The sequence below is a fragment of the Phyllobates terribilis genome, unplaced genomic scaffold, assembly GCF_046119375.1.
Source record: "Phyllobates terribilis strain yellow unplaced genomic scaffold, ASM4611937v1 Scaffold_3__8_contigs__length_932513732, whole genome shotgun sequence".
Taxonomy (NCBI): Eukaryota; Metazoa; Chordata; class Amphibia; order Anura; family Dendrobatidae; genus Phyllobates; species Phyllobates terribilis.
In genome coordinates, this window is record NW_027362763.1 from 242,348,345 (window position 1) to 242,371,030 (window position 22,686).

The window sequence follows — 22,686 nt, forward strand, 5'->3', positions numbered from 1 at the left end:
AGTTTTTTATGGCTGGGAAAGCAGGCAGAAGGCACCATGAGGTGACTGCAGGAGCAGACAGACAATCTCAAGATGGCACCGAGAAACTGAAGCTTTCCACATCTCCAGATGCACCAGGCAAGTCTACTTCCATGAACTCTGCAGTTAAACTAGCCAGTTATGCTAGGACAAACAGAGCAGCCCCCTTGAGTAATACAGTGCAGGCACAGATGAAGGGGATGGCTAATCACTTGTCTGCTCTCCCAGGAGAATGTGACAATACAGATAACACTGACACCTCAGATAACAGCCTGCAGCTTCAGCCGGAGGTTAACCCCTTCAGCACTCTCTCAACCCAGCAGACAGAAGAGCTTGCAATTAAGGATGCTTTCATGGTTGTTACACAGTATGGATCTGTCCTGTTCTCACTTAGTAATCAAATGGGTGAGATTAAGGAACAACTTTCCTATATGAGACAGGGGCTGCAGAAAGTAACAGATCGCACCACAGCAGCTGAGAGGATAATTAGTGATTTGGAGGATAAACAGCCTCAAATTATCAGTGACAATCGCAGATATGACCAACAGATCCTGGCATTGCTAGCTAAAACTGGAGAACAGACTTAGGCGGAATAATATAAGGGTAATTAGCATCCCTGAAAAAACCGAGAGCAATAACCCTACTAAGTATTTTCAGAAATGGCTGCTCTCCCTGTTTGGGGCAGAACACCTGACCCCTCTATTTGCTGTGGAAAGGGCGCACAGAGTTCCTACTCGGCTGTTACCCGGAGCCCCGCCGAGGACAGTCCTAATGAAGCTGCTCCACTATAAGGACCGTGACGGCATCCGTAAGGCAGCTCGTGATAAAGGGGACATCTCCGTCAACGGCCAAAAGGTGTCCTTTTTCCCTGACTACTCCATTGAAGTGTCAAAACGCAGGGCACAATTTGTGGATGTGAAACGCCGGCTACGCCAGCTACAAATACCATACTCCATGCTTTACTTGGCGAAACTCAGAGTGGCCATCCTGGGAGGGACCTCCTTTTTTGAAAATCCTAAGGAAGCACTCCGCTGGCTTGATCTAAATGAACAGCAACTTCGCCAGAACCCACAACGTTGAATGAAGACGTATAACTTAAGTCATGTGCCATCAGAAGATATCTGATTGACTGTTGGAGTCATAATTGTTACCAAGTAATCCATGGCCCAGTGGAAAATGGATATTCTGTCTATTATCCTAAAATGGCAGGCTCCCAAGAAACGTTTATTTTTCTTTTTTAGTAGGTTGCTCGCTTGCTTCATGTTGCGGATGCGAGTTGGACTGGTACCCCCGTCCATCTGATTTTTCTGGATAGATCGGTATTTTTCTGTTTGTATGTTTTTGTAAGTTGTATGATTATAGCTTGTGCTGCACAGTTCTGCCACCCGTATGTATTACAGTGATCTTGTATGGAAAAGGGGGTATTATCATAGCCTTGTATTTGGGAACCGGAGTTATGTTAACGCTTGTCATACGTATGCTGTCCATCCCCTATGCGTTATATCCTAATGGCTAACCAAGTAAAATTCCTTTCTTGGAACGTGAGAGGGTTGGGAGACCCCTTAAAGAGGACGGCTGTCATGGAATATATACGGGGAAATTCACCAGCAGTGGTATGTCTTCAGGAAACGCATCTAGAAAAAAGTCATATAGCGGCCCTGAAGCGTTCATGGATCAGCCATAGTTTTCATTCTACCTTTTCAAGTTACTCGAGGGGTGTCAGTATTTTAGTACATAGATCTATCCCTTTTGAATTGATATCCGCTAAGGTGGATGACGGGGGCAGATTCATTGGGATTCATTGTAGAATATTCACCAAAGAATTATTACTAGTGGCATTCTACATTCCCCCTCCCTATAATAATAATAGTATGAAGGAAATTGCGTCACTCATAAACAAAGTACCGGGGGTCCCTGTGCTATGCATGGGAGATTTTAACAATATTGTACACCCATACTTGGATAGATTCAGATCAGACACAGCTACAGAGGCTACCCCCATAACTAAGTTTGGTGAGCTCCTATCAGAGTTATCCTTGACTGATATATGGCGTCTTAAATATCCCAAAACACAACAATTCTCCTGCTACTCTAAATCACATAACACCCTCTCCCGCATAGATTTAGTACTGGGAACAGGACACATTCTCCCTTTAGTGGAAAGGGTGGAATATTTACCTAGAGTACTGTCGGACCACTCACCCCTGATGATGAGCCTATGTCTTTTGCCTAGATTAGAAGCTACCCTTACTAAATGGCCCATGAATCCCTTTTGGCTGCAAATCATAGACACAAATTTGATTACATCAGCTCTTCAAAACTATTTTATAGAAAATAACTGCTCTGTGATGCAGAACTCACTATGGGACGCTATGAAGGCCTGTCTGAGGGGAGTCCTGATACAAGCGATAAATAGATCCAAGACTAAAACTAACCAATTTGGGGAATTCTTGCAAGACAGGGCTAGACTCACAGAAAATAAATTTGTCCAATCAGGTACAGAGGAGGACCAAATGACCTGGAAAGAGGCGCAGGAGGCATACTCCACACACATTAGGGAGAAGGCCAAGAATAAGCGACTATTTTCCCAAACACATTTTTATGAATAAGGGGAAAAGGCAGGGCATTTACTGGCTATGATTGCAAGGGCTCAAATAGGGACATCCTTTATAGGCGCTTTAAAAAATAAGGAAGGTACAGAATTTTATCAGGACTTATACAGAACCAAAACAGGGTTTAGCAGAGAACAAATCCTGACTTATTTGGAGGGGATTGATCTTCCAGCTATCTCTGAAGCAGATAAAAAATACTTAAATAGTCCCCTGCAATTAGAGGAGTTACAAATGGCCACAGCTTCAATGGCCAATAATAAATCACCAGGGTTGGACGGGTTCCCTATGGAAATATACAAAAAATTTGGGGATATATTACTACCTCAATTGCTGTGCACCTTCCAGGAGGCAGCCAGGGAAGGCATTCTGCCCCTCTCAATGAGAGAAGCAGTTATCGTAGTGATACCCAAACCGGGTAAGAATCCATTGCTTCCAGAATCCTATAGGCCTATATCCCTGCTACCTACGGACATTAAAATTATAGCAAAAGTTCTGGCCTCCAGGTTAAATAACATAATATCTAATGTTATACATAGTGATCAATCGGGCTTTATGCCAGCTAGGTCTACAGCCGTTAATATCCGTAGACTATTTCTTAATCTTCAGCTGCCAGTGGACAATGCAGGAGACAGGGTTATTTGCTCGCTAGACGCTGCTAAAGCATTTGACTCTGTTGAATGGGAATATCTATGGGTAGTTTTGGAGAAATTTGGTATGGGCGCTGGATTTAGTTCATGGATCAAGCTACTAAATGAGAGGCCATTGGCACGATTAAGGGTAAATGGGCGTCTTACTTCAGCCTTTGAACTGGGGAGGGGTACCCGGCAGGGCTGCCCGTTGTCCCCTTTACTGTTCGCACTGGCCATTGAACCACTAGCTGCGGCTATCAGGATGCACCCTGGCATAATGGGATTTCGCAGAGGGAATATAGAGGAGAAAATTGCGCTTTATGCTGACGATGCACTACTATTTTTAGCGGAAGCCTCCAAAACATTATATGTAGCTATGGAGACAATCGAGAAGTTTGGGAAATTTTCGGGTTTGGTGATTAATTGGACTAAGTCAGTACTGCTTCCAATAGATAATGGGAACATTAATGCACCTCACTATACTGACTCGGGCTTACAAGTGGTCAATGAATTTAAATATTTGGGTATTAATGTAACATCTAAAGTAATTGACTATGAGAAACTAAACCTCAACCCAATACTGGCCAGATTCAAGTGTAAACTGGACAAGTGGTCTAAATTGACACTGTCAGTGGTGGGCCGCACTAACTTGGTCAAGATGATCTGGATGCCACAATTGCTATATGTATTGCATAATTCTCCAATATGGCTTCCCCAGAGATATTTCCTTAAAGTAAACAGCATGTTCAGGGACTTAATCTGGGGAAAACAGGCTCCAAGAATTAAACTGGAAACTTTGCAAAGAGATAAAATAATGGGTGGCCTTGCTGTCCCAAATCCGTGGGTTTATTATATGGCAGCTCAGCTCCAGCTTATTCGTGGGTGGGACGACCCTGGAGGGGGAGGGGGGGCTCAAAGTCTTCTACTCCAATCACATTTGAAATCACTCAGACTCTATGAAGCATTGGAGGCTCACAAATTTAAGACACCCTCTTGTAGAACCCCAACTACGCTGTTAATACACAAACTTTGGTGGGCAGTGAGGAAATTACAGGGGATACAAGGGATCTCACAATTTACATCACTGTGGGAAATGCCATGGCTCCCTAACCTATATAAATTGGAAGGGTTTAAAAATTTGAGTCTAAAAGGACTAGAAAGATTCACTCATGTTTTAGCGGGAGATTCACTCAAGGTGTTTTCACAGATACAAAATGAATATGGACTGCCCAACACCGAATTTTATAAGTACCTTCAGTTACGACAAGCATATCAGGCAGAGGGTCTTGTGCTAAATAATGGAGTTCCTCAAAATGCTATAATACAGAGAATGGCTAGCTCACATAATTCTGGGGGGCTAATCTCATTGCTTTATAGGGGTCTGCTGGACCTGGTATTAGCAAAACACCCCATAAGATCAAAAGAAAAATGAGAGGGCTTGATAGGCCCTATTGAAGAGGGGCTGTGGTCTGAAATACTAGAAAGAGTTCCCCAGTTATCTCTGAGTGAATCCCATAGATTCTCCCACTTACAGGTGCTGCACCAGTCATATAGAACAGTGGTCCCCAACCTTTTTTGCACCAGGGACCGGCTTGAAGCAAGATCATTTTTCCATGGCCCAGCAAGGAGGGGGTGGGGTGGGCGGGGCTTTGGTCATATGGGGGCGGGGTAATGGAGGGATTTGGAGTTTAGTGCATACTTATCATATAGTGTAGACCAGGTCCCCGCCAGGAGCTATGCCAGGAGCCCCACATAATGTGCTGTGCCAGGAGCCGCATCACTGAGGCCCCATCACGCCCTGCAGCAGGACAGGGCAGCTGTCCTGACAGCTGCTGTTCAGCTGCATTTACTTCATCCCAGGGGCGGACACAGACTGTAGTGAGCCCCTGTGCAAGAAATTTTTGGGGGCCCCCCCCGCCCTTCATAAGGCAAAAAAGTTATGTAAACATAACCCCCCCATGTGCATCTCTCACCCCCCCATGTGCTGCTCACCCCCGTGCATCTCTCATCCCCCTCCGTGCATCTCTCATCCCCCTCCGTGCATCTCTCATCCACCCCCCGTGCATCTCTCATCCCCTCCGTGCATCTCTCATCCCCCCCGTGCATCTCTCACCCCCCCGTGCATCTCTCATCCACCCCCCGTGCATCTCTCATCCCCCCCGTGCATCTCTCACCCCCCCGTGCATCTCTCATCCACCCCCCGTGCATCTCTCACCCCCCCGTGCATCTCTCACCCCCCCGTGCATCTCTCATCTCTCCCCTCCCTCCCATGTGCATCTCTCATCTCTTCCCTCCCCCCATGTGCATCTCTCATCTCTCCCCTCCCCCCATGTGCATCTCTCATCTCTCCCCTCCCCCCATGTGGATCTCTCATCTCTCCCCTCCCCCATGTGCATCTATCATCTCTCCCCTCCCCCCCATGTGGATCTCTCATCTCTCCCCTCCCCCATGTGCATCTCTCATCTCTCCCCTCCCCCCCATGTGGATCTCTCATCTCTCCCCTCCCCCATGTGCATCTCTCATCTCTCCCCTCCCCCCATGTGCATCTCCCATTCCCCCCACTCCTAGTTAATTGTATTTAAAAAAAAATAAAACTTGTTATACTTACCCCCATGCGATCCCTGCAGAATCCTGGCGCTCGTCCAAATCGCTGACACCAGGTTCTCCTGACTTCCGGCCATGTGACGGCGCCGTCACATGACCGGAAGTCAGGGGAATCATGAAGGTGCTGCCGCAGCAGCGCAGCGCTAAGATGTCCCGGACCCGGCGCTTAGCATGCGGCCGGGGGCCCCATGAGGAGAGAGACGCACAAGAGGGGGGCTCCGAGGGGGCTCATACCGGCCGGGCCCCATACTGGAGTCAGGGCAGTCATGCCCTGATGGCGGCCCTGCTGGAGGCTGGAGGGGCCCCCTCTCCCCGCGGACCGGCTGAAAAACCCCAACGGCCCGGTCCTGGTCCGCGGACCGGCGGTTGGGGACCTCTGATATAGAACACCCCAATTTCTCCACGATATAGGGCTTCGACCAGACTCCCTATGTGCTAGATGTAAAACATCCCCGGCTAACATGCTTCATATGATGTGGACCTGCCCTGCTCTGGAAAACTTCTGGCGGGATGTAATAACGATCATTGATAGAACATACTCAGTCGATTCAGATCCCTCACCATTAGTATGTATACTGGGATATATAGAAGATCTGAGCACTGACGAACATGGCAAAATAGCGGTGGCATGCATGTTATACATGGCCAGGAAACTAATAGCCCAACATTGGTTATCACAGCAGGCGCCCACGGTGACAGAATTTATAAATAAGATTAATTGGTTATTAAATCTGGAAAAAAGTATATATCTGAAAAGGAAGGCCATCTCCAAATTTGAAAAAATATGGGCTCCATGGATTGACTGCTCCGGCCTAGCATCCAGAGAACTGCATAGATTTCGACTTGGTCTGCTATGATTGATGTATAGATTACTTGACAGGTGCAAAATCCTACATTGGGCTGCTTTAGACATGTATATAACTGCTCCAAAGAAAGAGTTAGATACCCCTTAATACAATTGTGACTATTCATACTGTAAGATTGTTAATTTGCTGTGGACAGAACTGTGGAACATTTAACTCAAAATGTTTTGTTTGAAAGGGCGATGTGTTGTGGGGGGAGGGATAGAATAGGGACTGGGTGCCTTCTTTGGTTGCGTTGTTTTATTTGTTTTACTGTTGTGTTACAAAAAAAGTTTTAACAATAAAAAATATTTGATTTTAAAAAAAAATTATGAATTTAGTATCAATACAAAACAAAGTTTTACATTTTGTACAAGTTATAGTTTTCTAAGTAACAAAAACACTGACTCACTATCGACCTTTTCTGGAGTCAATACTTTGCTGTAAAACAATGGAATAAAATCCTTAGCTTACTTGACATTACCTGCTATGGAATTTAAGACATCTTTAGAAAATGAGGTATCTGCAGAGGCTGCGTGTTTTATGGCAGATTGGCTATGTGAGGCAGTTGCTGTGCTCAGGTCATCTCTAGAGCCCTGGGTAGAAAACAGAAGCACAAACACCCTAATGTTCATGAGAATTTAACACAGTTTCATTTATTCCAGATCCCAGCAATTGGAAAATCAGCAGTCAAATAGCAACCTGCCTATTACTCTCCTAATAGCACTGTTAGGGAAGACTGAAACTCAGACTTCTGTAGTCATTATGTACATTGTTTGCGTGAGATAGATATATATATATATATATATATATTATATATATATATATATATATATATATACAGTACAGACCAAAAGTTTGGACACACCTTCTCATTTAAAGATTTTTCTGTATTTTCGTGACTATGAAAATTGTACATTCACACTGAAGGCATCAAAACTATGAATTAACACATGTGGAATTATATACTTAACAAAAAAGTGTGAAACAACTGAAAATATGTCTTATATTCTAGGTTCTTCAAAGTAGCCACCTTTTGCTTTGATGACTGCTTTGATGACTGCTTTGCATTCTCTTGATGAGCTTCAAGAGGTAGCCACCGGAAATGGTCTTCCAACAATCTTGAAGGAGTTCCCAGAGATGCTTAGCACTTGTTGGCCCTTTTGCCTTCACTCTGGGGTCCAGCTCACCCCAAACCATCTCGATTGGGTTCAGGTCTGGTGACTGTGGAGGCCAGGTCATCTGGTGTAGCACCCCATCACTCTCCTTCTTGGTCAATTAGCCCTCACACAGCCTGGAGGTGTGTTTGGGGTCATTGTCCTGTTGAAAAATAAATGATGGTCCAACTAACCGCAAACCGGATGGAATAGCATGCCGCTGCAAGATGCTGTGGTAGCCGTGCTGGTTCAGTATGCCTTCAATTTTGAATAAATCTCCAACAGTGTCACCAGGAAAGCACCATCACACCTCCTCCTCCATGCTTCATGGTGGGAACCAGGCATGTAGAGTCCATCCGTTCACCTTTTCTGCGTCGCGCAAAGACACGGTGGTTGGAACCAAAGCTCTCAAATTTGGACTCATCAGACCAAAGCACAGATTTCCACTGGTCTAATGTCCATTCCTTGTGCTCTTTAGCCCACACAAGTCTCTTCTGCTTGTTGCCTGTCCTTAGCAGTGGTTTCCTAGCAGCTATTTTACCATGAAGGCCTGCTGTACAAAGTCTCCTCTTAACAGTTGTAGAGATGTGTCTGCAGCTAGAACTCAATGTGGCATTGACCTGGTCTCTAATCTGAGCTGCTGTTAACCTGCGATTTCTGAGGCTGGTGACTCGGATAAACTTATCCTCAGAAGCACAGGTGACTCTTGGTCTTCCTTTCCTGGGGCGGTCCTCATGTGAGCCAGTTTCTTTGTAGCGATTGATGGTTTTTGCAACTGCACTTGGGGACACTTTCAAAGTTTGCCCAATTTTTCGGACTGACTGACCTTCATTTCTTAAAGTAATGATGGCCACTCGTTTTTCTTTACTTAGCAGCTTTTTTCTTGCCATAATACAAATTCTAACAGTCTATTCAGTAGGACTATCAGCTGTGTATCCACCAGACTTCTGCACAACACAACCGATGGTCCCAACCCCATTTATAAGGCAAGAAATTCCACTTATTAAACCTGACAGGGCACACCTGTGAAGTGAAAACCATTTCCGGTGACTACCTCTTGAAGCTCATCAAGAGAATGCCAAGAGTGTGCAAAGCAGTCATCAAAGCCAAAGGTGGCTACTTTGAAGCACCTAGAATATAAGACATATTTTCAGTTGTTTCACACTTTTTTGTTAAGTATATAATTCCACATGTGTTAATTCATAGTTTTGATGCCTTCAGTGTGAATGTACAATTTTCAAAGTCATGAAAATACCGAAAAAATCTTTAAATGAGAAGGTGTGTCCAAACTTTTGGTCTGTACTGTATATATATATATATATATATATATACATATATATACACATACATACACACACACACACATTATATATATATAATATATGTACACATATATACACACACATATATGTATATATACACACACACACACAGTACAGACCAAAAGTTTGGACACATCTTCTCATTTAAAGAGTTTTTCTGTATTTTCATGACTATGAAAATTGTACATTCACACTGAAGGCATCAAAACTATGAATTAACACATGTGGAATTATATACTTAACAAAAAAGTGTGAAACAACTGAAAATATGTCTTATATTCTAGGTTCTTCAAAGTAGCCACCTTTTGCTTTGATGACTGCTTTGCACACTCTTGGCATTCTCTTGATGAGCTTCAAGAGGTAGTCACCGGAAATGGTTTTCACTTCACAGGTGTGCCCTGTCAGGTTTAATAAGTGGGATTTCTTGCCTTATAAATGGGGTTGGGACCATCAGTTGTGTTGTGCAGAAGTCAGGTGGATACACAGCTGATAGTCCTACTGAATAGACTGTCAGAATTCGTATTATGGCAAGAAAAAAGCAGCTAAGTAAAGAAAAACGAGTGGCCATCATTACTTTAAGAAATGAAGGTCAGTCAGTCCGAAAAATTGGGCAAACTTTGAAAGTGTCCCCAAGTGCAGTTGCAAAAACCATCAAGCGCTACAAAGAAACTGGCTCACATGAGGACCGCCCCAGGAAAGGAAGACCAAGAGTCACCTCTGCTTCTGAGGATAAGTTTATCCAAGTCACCAGCCTCAGAAATCGCAGGTTAACAGCAGCTCAGATTAGAGACCAGGTCAATGCCACACAGTTCTAGCAGCAGACACATCTCTACAACAACTGTTAAGAGGAGACTTTGTGCAGCAGGCCTTCATGGTAAAATAACTGCTAGGAAACTACTGCTAAGGACAGGCAACAAGCAGAAGAGACTTGTTTGGGCTAAAGAACACAAGGAATGGACATTAGACCAGGGGAAATCTGTGCTTTGGTCTGAGGAGTCCAAATTTGAGATCTTTGGTTCCAACCACTGTGTCTTTGTGTGACGCAGAAAAGGTGAACGGATGGACTCTACATGCCTGGTTCCCACCGTGAAGCATGGAGGAGGAGGTATGATGGTGTGGGGGTGCTTTGCTGGAGACACTGTTGGGGATTTATTCAAAACTGAAGGCATACTGAACTAGCATGGCTACCACAGCATCTTGCAGCGGCATGCTATTCATGCTATTCCATCCGGTTTGCGTTTAGTTGGACCATCATTTATTTTTCAACAGGACAATGACCCCAAACACACCTCCAGGCTGTGTATGGGCTATTTGACCAAGAAGGAGAGTGATAGGGTGCTACGCCAGATGACCTGGCCTCCACAGTCACCTGACCTGAACCCAATCGAGATGGTTTGGGGTGAGCTGGACCGCAGAGTGAAGGCAAAAGGGCCAACAAGTGCTAAGCATCTCTGGGAACTCCTTCAAGATTGTTGGAAGACCATTTCCGGTGACTACCTCTTGAAGCTCATCAAGAGAATGCCAAGAGTGTGCAAAGCAGTCATCAAAGCAAAAGGTGGCTACTTTGAAGAACCTAGAATATAAGACATATTTTCAGTTGTTTCACACTTTTTTGTTAAGTATATAATTCCACATGTGTTAATTCATAGTTTTGATGCCTTCAGTGTGAATGTACAATTTTCATAGTCATGAAAATACAGAAAAATCTTTAAATGAGGTGTGTCCAAACTTTTGGTCTGTACAGTATATATTTACACACACACACACACATTGTATATATTACAAATATATCTATAGAATAGAAGAACAGAGAGAATACAATACAAATTCCACAGTCTCATCATTTCCTTGGCCTTGAAGTGGGCTACATTAGTATAGAGACAATGCTGAGCTATTGGAAATTTGGAAATGGCTGTGGAAAAGGAATGCAACTCAATTAAAAAAGAACTCCATCTATAATACATAAGGGAAATGATTTCCATGATAGATTTTAAGCTGCAAGTGAACGTCTTATTACTATGTGAAGTTTAAACCTTGGACTACAGGTCTGTTATGGGCATTGTCCTTTGTGAAAGAGGAGGCCACATTTGTCTGACAGTTTAATCATGTAGTTACAATATCATGACACCCAGTGTTACCGGTATATCTTAAGCTAATGTTTCATACTCACTTAGTAATTTGCGGGAATTAATTACAGGAACTGCAGGAAAAATGACCATTAGCTTATCTCCTATCTCCAGATTTGGGAACCTCCTGAAACATTACTGACATGATAGGTGATAAATCCCTTTTAACATCTGTTTCTTAGCAACTCTCTGTGTAACCTTACAAGTATCTGTTTAGCATCTATTAGCAGTATAAGAAAAAAGAACTTCTCATATTTCTCGCTTTCCTCCTCTTACATGCTATTTAATATAACTTTAAAAGGGGTTTTCCCAAAAACAAAGTTCATTTTAATTAATAGATATTAAAAGAATAATAATTCCATAACTGGATGTGTTAAAAAATGTTCCTGTGCTGAGATAATCTTATAAATGTGCCCTTGCTATGTACTGTGTAATGGCTGTGTCTGACCATATAGCACTGATTCAGTTTATGGACAGCACATACCACAGGTCCTGGCCAGGGGAAATGCATAAGTCATTTATGATAAGTGAGTATACAGAAAACAGCATGAGATTGCAGCTGCTGCTTCCTTAGGTGACACATTTCCCTGCCTGTTTTATCACAGGAGTGAGTGTTTCTGTCATGTCACGAGTTCTGTGAGCTAATCATAAATCAAGTCAATGATATATAAGCTCAGAAGCTGATGTAGCTACTACATCACTGACTTGATTTATGAAGAGCTCAGGGGGCTGGAGACACAGCAGAAACACTCACTCCTGTGTTACTGGAGGCAGGGAAATGAGATCTCAGACAATGAAATTTGTTACCTCAGGCAGGAAAATGTGTTACCTCAAGCAAGAACATGTGTTACCTCAGACAGGAAAATGTTTAGCATCATATAGGAAAATGTGGCAACGTAGGTCTCCAGAAATGTGTTAATTCAAGCAGGGAAATGTGTTACCTCAGAAAACAGTAGCTGTGAGCTGCTGCTGTTTCATCTGTATACTCATCATTAGGGACATATGATTCCCTCCCTGCAAACATTAGCCATATATTTACTGCCATTATAAGATTAAATAGTATAAATATTAAAATAATGTATACCCAAATATAATAAATACAAAATATAGTGGTGAGAAAACTTTACCCCAATATTGCTGCTCTACAAGTATCCAGGGAACTAGTCCCTTTTACAATACTTGCAGGACACCAGATCCATTGAATCTTTCTCACACTGCACATCCTCTGGCAACGCAACTTTCTTAACTTACCTGGTTGGATGTATTAATAGAGAATGGAAAGAAGTCCTTCATGAATATGCGAGACATGTTATCCAGGAGAAGGCCATAAAGAGGTAAATATAAAATTGCGATCTGAGCTTGCTTCTCCTAAAAATATATAAAAGAACCGTACAAAATTAATGTTACTTCTGCTATAATCCTAGTTTTAAAATTAGAAAAGAATTTCTAAGCTAAATGTACAGGGAGCTGACAACTACAGGACGATGGCTGCAGTAAGGAGATTCTCAACCAAAATGTATTGAAAATCTCTCAAAAATCATTTCATGGCTAAAAATGTTGTTTTATTGCTAGCAATCCTTCTTGGTCTAACTGAAGGCCATAATAATGACTGATTTAATTAAAGGCGTTGTCCCTGTTTAGAAAATCCCGATCCCCTGGCATAGTTTGTTATAAAAAAACTAAAATGCACTTTGCTCTCCCTCCCCAGGTCCACAGTCGAGTCTCCACCACTGCTCCCGGTATCTAATATTAGCTGCTCCGACGATGGCAAGTCAACAGCGCGGCAGGCACTCACTGAGCTCAGCGGCTATGCTCCACTCAGTCATTGAGCTCACTGATTGACAAGTGGACAACGCAGCAGCAGATACCAGAAGCAGCGGTGAGTAAATCGTGATTTTTTTTTTATAAGAAAATGTGCCCATCTCATTTGGCCCAAAAATATTTGGCTCTGTTCTCAAAATATCTCAAGTACAGATAGTAGAGATTTTTTTAAATGGCTTAATACTGAGAGGACACTGGGATTTTTTTCTCTTCAATGATGTTTTTAAAGGGGTTGTCCAGCTTTTTTTAAAAAATTTGCTAAACCTCCCCAAAAACAGCATTGTCTAAAAATAAAAAATAATGCCTTCTTGTCGAGCTAGCCACTGGTCTACTTTGTTGATTGTGATTTGCTACAGTGGTCACAGGTACGCTCCTGATGGAAGAGGAAGCATGGAGACCGTCGGGGAACCTAGACAATGCTATGAGAAGAGCAATGGGTGATAGGTAGGCGAGTATGCATTATTTTTATGGCAACCCCGTTCAGCAGTAACTGTGTATACAAATACAATATCTTCAAACTATTTTCAGAACCAAAGGGGTTTTCCTTACACCCACAGTGATGACCTTTCTATAGGATGGCAGCCGGATGCAAACAGTGTAACGGAGGAGTGGCTTACACTGTTCAGTGGTCGCCCTTGGGTACTGCTGAGCTGCTCCATTCATTTGAATACAGCACGTCATAAATAGGTATCAGTGCAGAGTAAATACTCATTTACTTTCTAGGCAGAATCAATGAGGCTTTAGCTACCTTATTAGTATATCTGTCATCAAAGGAGTGCTTAGCCATGATGTTCTTCAGTGCTGTCAGGGCAAGGTGCCGAATATCCTGGTCTTCTTGCAATGCAAGACCAACCTCCCTTAGTAGTATGCCGATCAGGAAGTGTTTCCGACAGAAGTCATCTGTTAACGTGTACTCTGGCATGTCTTCACCGAAAAATGGAGATAATACAAGTGTAACCATTCCTTTCATCATCCTTCTTATAAATTAGGTAAGGGTTCACAGTTTCAGTAAATAAATGTTATTTTTGTATAATGAACATTATACAATTTTCCAATGTACTTGCAGCTATACAAATATCTGAAGCAAAAAATGAAAGAAATGAACTGAAATATAAGTTGGTGTGCATGCAAAATGTAGGAGCATGCTCACACTGACCACTGATCGGCCCTTATTCACATTTACATCATTTGACATATCGTAAGGTTTTAATACTAGGAGGTTAGGACTGTCCCGAGTAGGGTCACCTGGACGTGGTGGGATGGCTTTTACGTTTGTTTTTATTAAAACAATGTTAACTAAGCATCCTATGTTATTTTCATGCATTATTGCTATTTATTTATTTACTGCAGGGCATTTGCTCATTTTGTTTTTATCTTAGCTTTGTAAAGGAGTACGTACCTAATGCATGGTATGCTTTTGTAGAGTCTGTGGGTGTAACTGAATCTTGATGTTGAGCGGGAAAGAAGAAAATACATGTTTAAAAATATATGTATAAAACAAGTAACTTGATTAGAAAATGCAGCTATTTTAGTCCTGAGTCACCATATCAACTGCTTATTTATTGCAGCACTGGCACTAAGTAGCAGTGGGTACATATTAACAGATCTATAATCTCTAGCCACATTGAATGCATGTCTGCCGATGGCATCAGGGAATCATTTTTCTGATCTGGCGTGTAACACACAGACACACAGATTGGGATTATTACCTGGAATGTTTGTGGATCGTATTGGTAAACAGAGCGGAATGAAATGTTCATGACTGCAGACCTCCTGGAGAAACTCAAACTTGTACTGGTACAAGATCTGAAATGTAATGACACCTGTCAGCCACAGAAATTGCCCTAATGTTACCAATAGCAATAGAGTGCTCAAAAGTAATGAAATGACAAGTATACAATGGTGACCAAAAGTTTAGTATTTTTTAAAAAAGTGTGGTTACTTCTGTCTGGTTGCTGTGATTCTATTTTCCTGGTGATTTTAGTAAATCAGAAGTAAATGGATGTCAGTTATAAGGACGAAAATTTTGTTTGACATTGCTTTATCCCTTTCAGTGTTAGTTTTCAACATTTGCTGGGCCAAATGTTTTGCATACTTTGTCATGGGTAGTCAAATTTTGCCTAAAACTTTTTTTTTTTAACCCCTTTACAACCCAAGGTGGTTTGCACGTTAATGACCAGGCCAATTTTTACAATTCTGACCACTGTCACTTTATGAGGTAATTACTCTGGAACGCTTAAACGGATCCGACTGATTCTGAGATAGTTTTTTTCGTGACATATTGTACTTCATGATTGTGGTTAAATTTCTTCGATATCACTTGCGTTTATTTGTGAAAAAAACGGAAATTTGTCGAAAAGTTTGAAAATTTTGCAATTTTCAAAATTTGAATTTTTATGCCCTTAAATCAGAGAGATACAGTACAGACCAAAAGTTTGGACACACCTTCTCATTTAAAGATTTTTCATGACTACGAAAATTGTACATTCACACTGAAGGCATCAAAACTATGAATTAACACATGTGGAATTATATATTTAACAAAAAAGTGTGAAACAACTGAAAATATGTCTTATATTCTAGGTTCTTCAGAGTAGCCACCTTTTGCTTTGATGACTGCTTTGCACACTCTTGGCATTCTCTTGATGAGCTTCAAGAGGTAGTCACTGGAAATGGTTTTCATTTCACAGGTGTGCCCTGTCAGGTTTAGACTGTTAGAATTTGTATTAAGGATGCCATGTTGCATTTGGGGAGCCCCTGATGTGCCTAAACAGTGGAAACCCCCCACAAGGGAAACTAGACCCCTCCACAAAAATTAGCCCCAATTTTTTTATTTTCACAAGGGTAAGAGGAGAAAATGGACCCCAAAAACTTTTGTGCAATTTCTCCTGAGCACGCCAATACCCCATATGTGGGGAAAATACAGTGTTTGGACGCACGGCAGAGTTCAGAAGGGAAGGAGCACTGTGTGACTTTTTGAACACAAAATTGGCTGGAATCGAGAGCGGACGCCATGTCGCGTTTGGAGAGCCCCTGATGTGCCTAAATAGTGGAAACCCCCCACAAGTGACCTCATTTTGGAAACTACACCCCTCAAGGATTTTATCAAGGGGTATAGTGAACATTTTGAACCCAGAGGTACGACACAGAATTTGATAACATTAGGTCATCATATTGAATAAGTTGTCATTAGTCTTGAGCGCAAGTGCTCGCTACTTGAGTTTGCATCAGGTACTCAGGTATTCACCATGTATCAAGGGTGCTCGAGTGACATGCTTGAGTCCCCGCCCGCATGTTTCACGGTTATTAGACACCCAAAAAAAAACATGCGGGGATCGCTCGTGCATGGCAGGCAATCCCCGCGAGTTTTTTTGGGCCGCAAAGCATATGGGGCGGAGACTCGAGCATGTCACTCGAGCACCCACGATACTCAATGCATACTCGAGCACCCGATGCAAACTTAATTAGCGAGCACTTGCGCTCAACACTAGATGCCATATCGTCATCTTTTTTTTTTTTTTACTTTTGAAAAAAATTCCAACCCTAACCCCAACCCTAACCCCAACCCTAGACCAACTCTAACCCCAACCCTAGACCAACCCTAGCCCCAACCCCAACCCCAACCCTAGACCAACCCTAGCCCCAACCCCAACCCTAACCGTAGCCCAACCCTAACCCTAGCACAACCCTAACCCTGGCCCAACCCTAACCCTAGCACAACCCTAACCCGAAAGTTTATTTTTTACGCCGTTCCTCGTGTGGTATAAGTGATTACACGACTTTATTCTTCGGGTCGGTGCGATTACAGCTATACCAGAATCATATCGGGTTTTTATGATTGACAGCTGTCACACACTAAAAGACGCATCTTTCGCCATATTTTGAGAGCTATAATTTTTCCATATTTTCGCCGACAGTCATGTGAAGGCTTGTTTTTTGCGGTATGAGTTGACGTTTTTATTGGTGCCATTTTCAGGCACGTGACAAATGTGTACTTTTATTGTTTTTTTTTATTTCATAATGATACTTATTGATCGGTACATTATATTTTTATTTTTGATTATTTTTTTTTAAAATATTTTTACAATTTTTTTTTTCACTTTCTGACAGGTTTTTTACTTTTATACTTTGTCCCACTATGGGACTTTCACATTTTTTACTCTGATCACCTGCATAGCACAGGAATGGAGCACCATACCTGTGCTATGCAGGCTGTCAGCGCTGCACAGGGAGAAGATAGTTTGGTCATGCACTGCGCATGACCAAAAAATCTTCCTGCTGTCTGGTGACCTGGATGTTGTCATGACGACATCGGGTCGTCATGGCAACATCCGGGAAGCCGCGGTAGACAGCGCTGGAGGCCGGAAGATGAGGTGAGTATTGCGATCACCTCCCCTTAGCCACCGCAATGTGGCGGGAGCGGTGCGGGACCGCTCCCAGCACATAGCACCGGGTGTCAGCTGTGACAATCAGCTGACACCCGGCGGCGATCGCGCTCGTACAGCCTGTGTGCACGCGCGATCGCAATGACGTATTAACACGGGTCAGGCTCTTAAAGCCCAGGGCACAGACGTGTATTAATATGTCTTGGGCTTTAAATGGGTTAATGTGTGTTTTTAGGTTAAAACATGGCAAAGACAAAGCCAAAATTATCACCATATGTCAGGAAGCTTATTATTCTGAGAGTGAAGTCAGGCAAAAGCCAAAAAGAGGTAGCTATGGAATTCAACTGTTCTCAGAGTCAAGTGTCACGTATAGAAAGAAAAAGAAGGTTATGGAACAGCTGACAAACCTAGAAGTGGACGACCACGAAAAACTTCCTCCAGAGTTGATGACATTATTAAGAAAAAGTCAGTATCTGATGTCCTTAAAAGTGTTGTACAATTTCGCACAAAATGAAGGAAGAATATGGGGTCAAGGTGAGTCGCCAAACTGTGGTGTGACGGCTAAGAGCAGTAGGGTTGAATGCACGAGTTCCAGACAAGAAGCCTTTCATCTCTGCAAAGAATCGGAAGATCCGACTTGAGTTTGTCAAAGAACACAGCCAATGGGAAGAGACAGATTGGTCTAAGGTGTTGTGGTCGGATGAATCCAAGTTCAGTCTGTTTGGTAGTGATGCCAAGCACTATATATACCACCCAATTGGAAAACGTAATTATGTGAGGTACCAAACACCTAAAGTGAAACATGGTGGTGACAATGTCATGGTCTGAGGCTGCTTTTCTGCATCTACCATTGGCCTCTGCATAGAATTGATGGAAATATGAATGCTACCATGTACAAGGATATACTGGAGAATCTAATGCTGCCACATGGTAAAACCAAAGTACGCAGGGGATGGAAATTCTAGCAAGACAATGATCCTAAGCACACATCCAATTTAGTCAAAATTTGGTTAGCAAAGAAAAATGCTCACCTGTTGCAATGGCCAAGCCAATCACCTGATTTACACGCTATAGAGCACCTTTGAGATGAGTTAGGGTGATGGGTTGGGGCCCGTACCCATAGCAATAAAGATGAATTGTTTGCAGATTTGCAAATGGAATGGAGCAAGATCGCTCAAGATGTCTTGAATACCCTAGTGGCTTCAATGCCCAGTAGGTGTGGTGCAGTAATTAAAGCTAGAGGTTATGATACAAAATACTAAGTTATGGCATTGTAAGCAATTAATTACTCTGTGTTGTGATCAATAAATAGTAGAAGCAAAACATTTGGTCGCATACGGTAAAATTCACAAGAGTCGCTGTCACTTCTTCCCATCTGACAAAATCAATCAAATCAAGCACCTATTTCTAAAAACTGAACAACAGGATCGTAATTGAAAAGGAAGAGTATCTGGCAGTATATATTGTACGTGATCAGGGATGTAAGTATAAGGTGCAATGGATGCAGTTGTACCAGGCGCAGGAGCCTAGGGGGGGTCAAAAAAGTCTCTTTATATGTGATGACCAATACTGTTACAGAACCTTGATACATGGTGGCCTTGTTAGACATTTTGCACTGGGGCCCATTAACTTCACGTTACGCCAATGTGAGCGACCTGTCTTTACTGGAGAGTCAGAATTGGCAACTCATGAACTTCCAAAGGACCGGTTAAAATATACATGAATGAGCCCTTTGGCCCCTTTTAGACGTCCATGTTTTTGATGTATGCAAAAAAATGGTATGTGTGTCATCAGTGATTTGGATCCACGTGTCATCAATGTCTCGTCAGTATGTCATCAGTGTTTTGGATCCATGTGTCATCAGTGTGTCATCAGTGATTTGGATCCACGTGTCATCAATGTCTCGTCAGTATGTCATCAGTGTTTTGGATCCATGTGTCATCAGTGTGACATCAGTGTTTTGGATCCATGTGTCAGTGTTTTGGATCTATGTGTCAGTGTGTCATCAGTGTTTTAGATCCATGCGTCATCAATGTCTCGTCAGTGTGTCATCAGTGTTTTGGATCCATGTGTCATCAGTGTGTCATCAATGTTTTGGATCCATGTGTCAATGTCTCGTCAGTGTGTCATCAGTGTTTTGGATCCATGTCTCATCAGTGTTTTCGGATTCATGTGTGATGAGTGTTTTTCGGATCCATGTGTCATCAGTGTGTCATCAGTGTTTTGGATCCATGTGTCATCAATGTGTCATCAGTGTTTTTGATTCATGTCTCATCAGTGTGTCATCAGTGTTTTGGATCCATGTGTCATCAATGTCTCGTCAGTATGTCATCAGTGTTTTGGATCCATGTGTCATCAATGTCTCATCAGTGTGTCATCAATGTTTTGGATCCATGTGTCATCAGTGTGTCATCAATGTTTTGGATCCATGTGTCAATGTCTCGTCAGTGTGTCATCAGTGTTTTGGATCCATGTCTCATCAGTGTTTTGGATCCATGTGTCAGTGTTTTGGATCTATGTGTCAGTGTGTCATCAGTGTTTTAGATCCATGTGTCATCAATGTCTCGTCAGTGTGTCATCAGTGTTTTGGATCCATGTGTCATCAGTGTGTCATCAATGTTTTGGATCCATGTGTCAATGTCTCGTCAGTGTGTCATCAGTGTTTTGGATCCATGTCTCATCAGTGTTTTCGGATTCATGTGTGATGAGTGTTTTTCGGATCCATGTGTCATCAGTGTGTCATCAGTGTTTTGGATCCATGTGTCATCAATGTGTCATCAGTGTTTTTGATTCATGTCTCATCAGTGTGTCATCAGTGTTTTGGATCCATGTGTCATCAATGTCTCGTCAGTATGTCATCAGTGTTTTGGATCCATGTGTCATCAATGTCTCGTCAGTGTGTCATCAGTGTTTTGGATCCATGTCTCATCAGTGTGTCATCAGTGTTTTGGATCCATGTGTCATCAGTGTGTCATCAGTGTTTGGATCCATGTGTCATCAGTGTTTTGGATCCATGTCTCATCAGTGTGTCATCAGTGTTTTCAGATCCATGTGTGGTCAGTGTTTTTCAGATGCAAGTTTCATCAGTGTGACATCAGTGTTTTGGATCCATGTGTCATCAGTGTGTCATCAGTGTTTTGGATCCATGTGTCAGCAGTGTGTCATCAGTGTTTTGGATCCATGTCTCATCAGTGTGTCATCAGTGTATTGGATCCATTTGTCATCAATGTCTCGTCAGTATGTCATCAGTGCTTTGGATCCATGTCTCATCAGTGTGTCATCAGTGTTTTAGATCCATGTGTCATCAATGTCTCGTCAGTGTGTCATCAGTGTTTTGGATCCATGTCTCATCAGTGTTTTGGATCCATGTCTCATCAGTGTTTTGGATCCATGTGTCATCAATGTGTCATCAGTGTTTTAGATCCATGTCTCATCAGTGTGTCGGATCCATGTGTCATCAATGTCTCGTCAGTTATCATCAGTGTTTTGTATCCATGTGTCATCAATGTCTCGTCAGTGTGTCATCAGTGTTTTGGATCCATGTGTCATCAGTGTGTCATCAGTGTTTTGGATCCATGTGTCATCAATGTCTCGTCAGTATGTCATCAGTGTTTTGGATCCATGTGTCAGCAGTGTGTCATCAGTGTTTCGGATCCATGTGTCATCATTGTATTGGATTCATGTGTCATCAGTGTTTTGGATCCATGTCTCATCAGTGTGTCATCATTGTATTGGATTCATGTGTCATCAATGTCTCGTCAGTATGTCATTAGTGTTTTGGATCCATGTCTCATCAGTGTGTCATCAGTGTTTTCGGATCCATGTGTGATCAGTGTTTTTCGGATCCATGTGTCATCAGTGTGTCATCAGTGTTTTGGATCCATGTGTCATCAGTGTGTCATCAGTGTTTTGGATCCATGTGTCATCAGTGTGTCATCAGTGTTTTGGATCCATGTGTCATCAGTGTGTCATCAGTGTTTTGGATCCATGTGTTATCAATGTCTCGTCAGTATGTCACCAGTGTTTTGGATCCATGTGTCATCAGTGTGTCATCAGTGTTTTGGATCCATGTCTCATCAGTGTATTGGATTCATGTGTCATCAATGTCTCGTCAGTATGTCATTAGTGTTTTGGATCCATGTCTCATCAGTGTGTCATCAGTGTTTTCGGATCCATGTGTGATCAGTGTTTTTCGGATCCATGTGTCATCAGTGTGTCATCAGTGTTTTGGATCCATGTGTCATCAGTGTGTCATCAGTGTTTTGGATCCATGTGTCATCAGTGTGTCATCAGTGTTTTGGATCCATGTGTCATCAGTGTGTCATCAGTGTTTTGGATCCATGTGTTATCAATGTCTCGTCAGTATGTCACCAGTGTTTTGGATCCATGTGTCATCAGTGTGTCATCAGTGTTTTGGATCCATGTCTCATCAGTGTATTGGATTCATGTGTCATCAATGTCTCGTCAGTATGTCATCAGTGTTTTGGATCCATGTCTCATCAGTGTGTCATCAGTGTTTTTCGGATCCATGTGTCATCAGTGTGTCATCAGTGTGTCAGTGTTTTGGATTCATGTGTCATCAATGTCTCATCAGTGTCATCAGTGTTTTTGGATCCAAGTCTCATCAGTGTGATCAGTGTTTTTCGGATCCATGTGTCATCAGTGTGTCATCAGTGTGTCAGTGTTTTGGATCCATGTGTCATCAATGTCTCGTCAGTTATCAACAGTGTTTTGGATCCATGTGTCATAAATGTCTCGTCAGTGTGTCATCAGTGTTTTGGATCCATGTGTCATCAGTGTGTCATCAGTGTTTTGGATCCATGTGTCATCAATGTCTCGTCAGTATGTCATCAGTGTTTCGGATCCATGTGTCATCAGTGTGTCATCAGTGTTTTGGATCCATGTCTCATCAGTGTGTCATCAGTGTTTTGGATCCATGTCTCATCAGTGTTTTGGATCCATGTGTCATCAATGTGTCATTAGTGTTTTGGATCCATGTGTCATCAATGTCTCGTCAGTATGTCATCAGTGTTTTGGATCCATGTATCATCAATGTCTCGTCAGTGTGTCATCAGTGTTTTGGATCCATGTCTCATCAGTGTGTCATCAGTGTTTTGGATCCATGTGTCATCAGTATGCCATCAGTGTTTTGGATCCATATGTCATCAGT

General features: G+C 42.4%; 1 protein-coding gene across 6 annotated transcripts in view; it reads right to left on the bottom strand.

Annotated features, from left to right (window-relative positions):
- The window catches only part of DOCK10 (dedicator of cytokinesis 10), a 401,433-nt gene that overhangs the window by 84,347 nt on the left and 294,400 nt on the right, over positions 1-22,686 (bottom strand). For all 6 annotated transcript variants that reach the window (XM_073674692.1, XM_073674690.1, XM_073674693.1 and 3 more), the window contains exons 30-34: positions 14,841-14,937; positions 14,531-14,575; positions 13,880-14,055; positions 12,562-12,678; positions 7,190-7,301 (exon numbers count right to left, since the gene is read on the bottom strand). In XM_073674692.1, coding sequence (XP_073530793.1) covers positions 7,190-7,301; positions 12,562-12,678; positions 13,880-14,055; positions 14,531-14,575; positions 14,841-14,937 — 547 coding nt within the window. The remainder of the gene's footprint in view (positions 1-7,189; positions 7,302-12,561; positions 12,679-13,879; positions 14,056-14,530; positions 14,576-14,840; positions 14,938-22,686) is intronic.